A 6,522-nucleotide genomic window follows, 5' to 3' on the forward strand; every position below is an offset into this window, starting at 1 on the left:
TATATATATATATATTTTTTTTTAAGAGAAAACCCTAAGTTCTCTCTCTCATTCTCTCACACCCGCCTCACTCCTCACAGTCACGCCAGCCTCAGTCCTCACCCGCCGTTTCCATCTCCATCGATCTGGAAAAGATTGAGATTGAAAAGCCTTTCTGAACGAACGACCCATCTCCATCTTCATCTCCATCTCCATCTCCATTGTAGTTTCAGCCTTTCTGAATTTTTATTTTGGGGAGCGGACGGGACTGTTTCAACTTTCCTCAATATCAACGACCCACTCCATCTCCATGTACGTACTCCTCCTACTTCTTCATATTCAATTTCTTCTTTTAACTTGTTGCATCTATTTGATTTTAACTAATCTGCATTTTATCCTCCTTCTTCGCATTCAATTTCTCTATCTCCATGTACATAATCTGCATTTTCCCAAAGCCTTGATTCAATTCATTTGGCGATTCCATGACGTACTAATAAATATCCTAAGGAAGGCAGCAACAAACTACAAGATTCTGGCCATTTAAATTCAGAAAAGGCTTGTTGAAACCAGAATCGAGTAGGAGCAAACCCAGAGAAATCTAAGGATGCTCAACACAGGTATGACCAAGTTGGATAACTTGCTTTCACAACAAAACGTTAGTAGTGATAATTGGGGCTCGGCCACAATGGTCAAGAAACCTTAGAAAAGATCATTTTTGTGAAGGCAACCACCAGCTCTCTAGCATAGCATTCTCAAACGTCACAGGTAAAACAAGTTAAGCAATTTGTTGCAACAAATAGATTTGTTCCAATTTGTCATTATTATAATGTGCTTGGACACATTAGGCCTCGGTATTTTAAGTAAATAAATGCAATAAAAAGAGGTATGCAGGTGAGACCTTTTAATTTTGGCAGAATAAAGCAAACACCTTAAATTAAGATTGATTCAACTCCTAAAAATCAAGAAAAGTTTGGATTACGAAATTTAATTTGAGGTGCTTTGATGTTCGCACTTCTTTAAAAGATTACGCTATTGACTCTTAGTACCTTGACAGTGGTTGTTCCAAGCATATGACAAGTGAAAAGAATTTTTCTGAGAAATTACCAAAGTTGTTCCGATGGTCATATGAACTTTGGTGATGGTAGGATGTGTTCTTGATCATTGGATAATTGTTACATTCTGTTACACCCACATACATTTCACAAACTTTGAAAATTGGTTGACAGTGAAACAATTGTTTTAGAATTTGTTGCAACAGGAAGACAACTTGTTAACATTTTTACCAAAGCTCTTGCTGCATTGTGGTTTGAATCCTTGAGAAAAACATTTGGAATCCGTCTTATGTATTTATTTATTTATTTTATTTTTGTGCATTTGGGTTTTGCATTCATCTTGCTCATACGTATGGTCCACAATCATTTGTGCACAACTTCACTTTGGAATTTTTAGATTTTTGATTGAATTGAGTTGTGATATGGACGATCTACCATGAGAAAAGACCTACCCTGGTGATTGAGTGAAAGGCCCCAAAAATAAAATATAAAAATAAAAACCTGCAAAGTGATCTAGATGAATAGGTAAGTTTGAACAGGTTTTTCATTTCCTGAAATTTCAAGTGCTAAAATTGATGATGTTCAAAAAGGGGATATTTGTGCAAGTTCTTTCACACACTAACTTTGTTCATATTGAAATTATATTTTGATATGAAATTGAGAATAGTACATATTTTATTTTTGAACATAACTTTGAGTGGACTCCAATTTCTTGAGCATTGCATTTGCATGCAGATAGGCTTTTAAAATAATTAACTTTTTTTGAGGCTATCCTTTTGCTTGCATTCTCTGTGCAAATTGGTTTCTTGGTTTAGAATATCATGAGTTGTTATTTTGGTGCAAAAATTTTTTGTGTTGGTTCTGCTGTCAACTTCATGTTGTTCTGTCTCCAGAGTTTGCATGGGAAACTATTTTTTTTATTGCGTCCGTTCCATTCTCATTCTAATAAGTTTGTGGTGCACATTTAGGGGGAGACAAGATTATAGAAGATGTTGTACCATTTTCGTTTCAAAAAATTGTTGCAACAAATCTTGCAACAGATCTAGCAACAGTCGGCGCTGAAGACGTGAAAGGGGGTTCCTAACTTCTTACTGTTTTTTTAAAGATGATCAGATTAGCTTGGGCAGTATTTTTGCAGGTTCCTAACCGGTTTTTCTACTTTGGTCACTATTTTCTCAAAAAGGGGGAGTAGTGTTAGTGTTATTTTGTGTGATTTTGGAGGAGTTATTTCTTTTGATATTCTGTTGATTTTCAGTTTTGTTTGTGGATTCAATTTCCATTTCACTTTTTAATATTTTACCAAAACAATGCCAAAGGGAAAGATTATTGGGATTTGATTCTCAAATCTGTTTTGATTCTCTGATTGTTTATTGGTGATTAGCATTATTTTGGTAATGTTAAACTGATTGACATGTACTAGAGAACTTCTTTGGAAAGAATCTGCTCATTTTGGAAACTATATAAAGTCCATGAAAGTTAACATTTGCTTCAAGTTCGGTTAATGATTGATGATTTGATTGATATGAATGTGATTTGGCCAACTAGACGAATTTCACTTACTTCTGAGGATCACGTGTAGGTTCGTGAGGCTTTACATGGAAAGACTTCAAGAATTAACGTGATTGGTTTTTCAGATCAACTTTTTAATAGTAAATATTGTAGAAATTGTTGCAACAAGTTTCTGTAAGAAGTTGAGAACAACATTTTGCACTAAAGTTATTTGCCAGCTATTTTAGAAGGTTGCTTGCTTATTTGCAGCATGCCTTTTGTATCAGTTTTTTTGAGTGTGAGATCGGGGCGTGCAATTATAATTTCATTAATTCTTCAGGAGGATGGTTTATAGTTTTTCAGGAGAGAAATTTTGTTGAGGAGGGTGTATGCATGTGTGTGTTTGATATTTGGATATTTTAATGTGTGTTAGCTATTATGCATGATTTTAACTATAAGTGATATTAAGTAGTCAATTAATATAGTTTTGAATACAATATAAAATTCCACTACTTTTGCTAGTTGGGTCATAAACGGGTCATAAACGTGTTTTTTTCATGTCGGCCCGTCACGGCATGTTTAGTAATCGTGTTCGCGTGTCGTGTCGTGTTAACCGTGTTATTAGCGTTTCGCGTTCGTGTTTGAATTTTTGACACGTTTATTAATCGTGTCGTGTTCGTGCTCACTATAATTGTGTCGTGCCGTAATTATGTCGGCCTAAACACGGCCCACGAACACAAATTGCCAGCCATACTTCAATTGAATTTACCGATGGTTCCAATCTTTAGTTGGGATTAAGTCGCTAAATGCGTTGTGGTCTTTCAAATCTAAATTAGTGTTTGTATCTTTCTAATTTGGAATGCAATGTCCATTTTTAAAAAAAAAATTTACTAATTTAAACCCATAAACAAGGGAGATTATGAAAAAACGTGGCAAGATTCACTTCGGATGCCCAAGATGAATAAGTACAGATCATTTCTATTAGTAAGGGGAGACAAAATAATCAAACCATATACAGATAAAGATTGAATACGCCAATAACTTGACTCGTAAAATAGAAAGAAAAACAAAATTACAAACCAAACCATATACAAAAGAAAATTGGAGCCAACTTGGAACGAAAAAAAAAAAAAAAAAAAAAAAAAAAAAAAAAAAAAAAAAAGAAAAGTTAACGTGTAGGAACTGCAAAACGTGATATCCACCCCCATCACCGTTAACTTTTCAACAAAACAATCCGAAACACTCAGAAAACCAAGCAAAAACTTCATGGTTGAAGCATAGTCGTTATATCTGGAATCTGATGATGTTTTTGATATTGTGCAGGCCAGTAAATTAGCTCCATATTTCCGGGATAGTTTAGCCGGCATAATGTTTTCTACAAGTCAGAAACTCTAGATTCATGTTGTTATCCCTTCAAGTTAATTAGGCGAAACCACTTTTGGAGCTTTCATGCCAAATCCCTGCTTTGCCTTCTCAACTCTGTTTCATCAAAGTCAGCAACAGTTTGATTACGACGTTGAAATAACCATGAAAAAATAATACAGTAAGAGATTCCACGGCAGTCAAAATACAAAATCATATCTATTGTCATATAGTAGCCTCAGGAGACTCTGATAGATGGTCTAAAACCCAGGACAAGACAACGATAAAGATAGAGAGAGCATCTTTGAAAACTGTGAAATGATATCAACTGAATAAATAAACATAAAATGCTCTATCAGGAAAAAAAGAAAAAAAAAGCATGAATATGGCTAGCTGGAATATTCACTTCATGACTACTTGCACGCAGTGAGTGATGCATAATTTGATACGGCCATAATCATCAGATGCTTGAAAAGTTAAAAAGTTTAGAGTCACCGAGATTTACTTATGACCGTTTAATTCGCTAATTCAAATTTTTAATTTGAATTAAGATGTAATTTTATGTGAGAATTTTTTACTGTAATAAAAAAATTAAATGTGACTACTTTTAAAAGTTTTTACTGTAATAAAACTCGAATTCTAAACTCGAATTGGTGAAATGAACGTGACTTATATCTGATTTGGCCAGCTAGACGAATTTCACTTACTTCTGAGGATCACGTGTAGGTTTGTGAGGCTTTACATGGAAAGACTTCAAGAATTAACGTGATTGGTTTTTCAGATCAACTTTTTAATAGTAAATATTGTAGAAATTGTTGCAACAAGTTTCTATAAGAAGTTGAGTACAACATTTTGCACTAAAGTTATTTGACAGCTATTTTAGAAGGTTGCTTGCTTATTTGCAGCATGCCTTTTGTATCAGTTTTTTTGAGTGTGAGATCGGGGCGTGCAATTATAATTTCATTAATTCTTCAGGAGGATGGTTTATAGTTTTTCAGGAGAGAAATTTTGTTGAGGAGGGTGTATGCATGTGTGTGTTTGATATTTGGATATTTTAATGTGTGTTAGCTATTATGCATGATTTTAACTATAAGTGATATTAAGTAGTCAATTAATATAGTTTTGAATACAATATAAAATTACACTACTTTTGCTAGTTGGGTCATAAACGGGTCATAAACGTGTTTTTTTCATGTCGGCCCGTCACGGCATGTTTAGTAATCGTGTTCGCGTGTCGTGTCGTGTTAACCGTGTTATTAGCGTTTCGCGTTCGTGTTTGAATTTTTGACACGTTTATTAATCGTGTCGTGTTCGTGCTCACTATAATCGTGTCGTGCTGTAATTATGTCGGCCCAAACACGGCCCACGAACACAAATTGCCAACCATACTTCAATCGAATTTACCGATGGTTCCAATCTTTAGTTGGGATTAAGTCGCTAAATGCGTTGTGGTCTTTCAAATCTAAATTAGTGTTTGTATCTTTCTGATTTGGAATGCAATGTCCATTTTAAAAAAAAATTTACTAATTTAAACCCATAAACAAAACGAGGGAGATTATGAAAAAACGTGGCAAGATTCACTTCGGATGCCCAAGATGAATAAGTACAGATCATTTCTATTAGTAAGGGGAGACAAAATAATCAAACCATATACAGATAAAGATTGAATACGCCAATAACTTGACTCGTAAAATAGAAAGAAAAACAAAATTACAAACCAAACCATATACAAAAGAAAATTGGAGCCAACTTGGAACGAAAAAAAAAAAAAAAAAAAAAAAAAAAAAGAAAAGTTCACGTGTAGGAACTGCAAAACGTGATATCCACCCCCATCACCGTAACTTTTCAACAAAACAATCCGAAACACTCAGAAAACCAAGCATAAACTTCATGGTTGAAGCATAGTCGTTATATCTGGAATCTGATGATGTTTTTGATATTGTGCAGGCCAGTAAATTAGCTCCATATTTCCGGGATAGTTTAGCCGGCATAATGTTTTCTACAAGTCAGAAACTCTAGATTCATGTTGTTATCCCTTCAAGTTAATTAGGCGAAACCACTTTTGGAGCTTTCATGCCAAATCCCTGCTTTGCCTTCTCAACTCTGTTTCATCAAAGTCAGCAACAGTTTGATTACGACGTTGAAATAACCATGAAAAAATAATACAGTAAGAGATTCCACGGCAGTCAAAATACAAAATCATATCTATTGTCATATAGTAGCCTCAGGAGACTCTGATAGATGGTCTAAAACCCAGGACAAGACAACGATAAAGATAGAGAGAGCATCTTTGAAAACTGTGAAATGATATCAACTGAATAAATAAACATAAAATGCTCTATCAGGAAAAAAAGAAAAAAAAAGCATGAATATGGCTAGCTGGAATATTCACTTCATGACTACTTGCACGCAGTGAGTGATGCATAATTTGATACGGCCATAATCATCAGATGCTTGAAAAGTTGAAAAGTTTAGAGTCACCGAGATTTACTTATGACCGTTTAATTCGCTAATTTAAATTTTTAATTTGAATTAAGATGTAATTTTATGTGAAAATTTTTTACTGTAATAAAAAAATTAAATGTGACTACTTTTAAAAGTTTTTACTGTAATAAAACTCGAATTCTAAACTCGAATCGGT

General features: G+C 34.1%; 1 protein-coding gene and 1 long non-coding RNA gene across 3 annotated transcripts in view; one reads left to right on the forward strand and one right to left on the reverse strand.

Moving 5' to 3' along the window:
- Positions 1 to 44: 44 nt before the first annotated feature.
- LOC112091473 lies at positions 45 to 2,282 on the forward strand. Of its 2 annotated transcripts, none has more exons than XR_002902155.1 (3): positions 45 to 291; positions 435 to 744; positions 2,000 to 2,282. It is a non-coding gene; the product is annotated as an uncharacterized LOC112091473 (long non-coding RNA). The 2 variants fall into 2 exon arrangements; XR_002902156.1 differs by having other exon boundaries at positions 435 to 596; positions 2,000 to 2,279.
- A 3,670-nt stretch (positions 2,283 to 5,952) lies between these two features.
- LOC21400597 (protein ENHANCED DISEASE RESISTANCE 4) overlaps positions 5,953 to 6,522 on the reverse strand; it is a 5,025-nt gene continuing 4,455 nt past the window's right edge. The window contains exon 4 of the mRNA XM_024165197.1: positions 5,953 to 5,984. Coding sequence (XP_024020965.1) covers positions 5,953 to 5,984 — 32 coding nt within the window. The remainder of the gene's footprint in view (positions 5,985 to 6,522) is intronic.

Source organism: Morus notabilis, unplaced genomic scaffold, assembly GCF_000414095.1.
Source record: "Morus notabilis unplaced genomic scaffold, ASM41409v2 Scaffold355, whole genome shotgun sequence".
NCBI classification, from domain to species: Eukaryota; Viridiplantae; Streptophyta; class Magnoliopsida; order Rosales; family Moraceae; genus Morus; species Morus notabilis.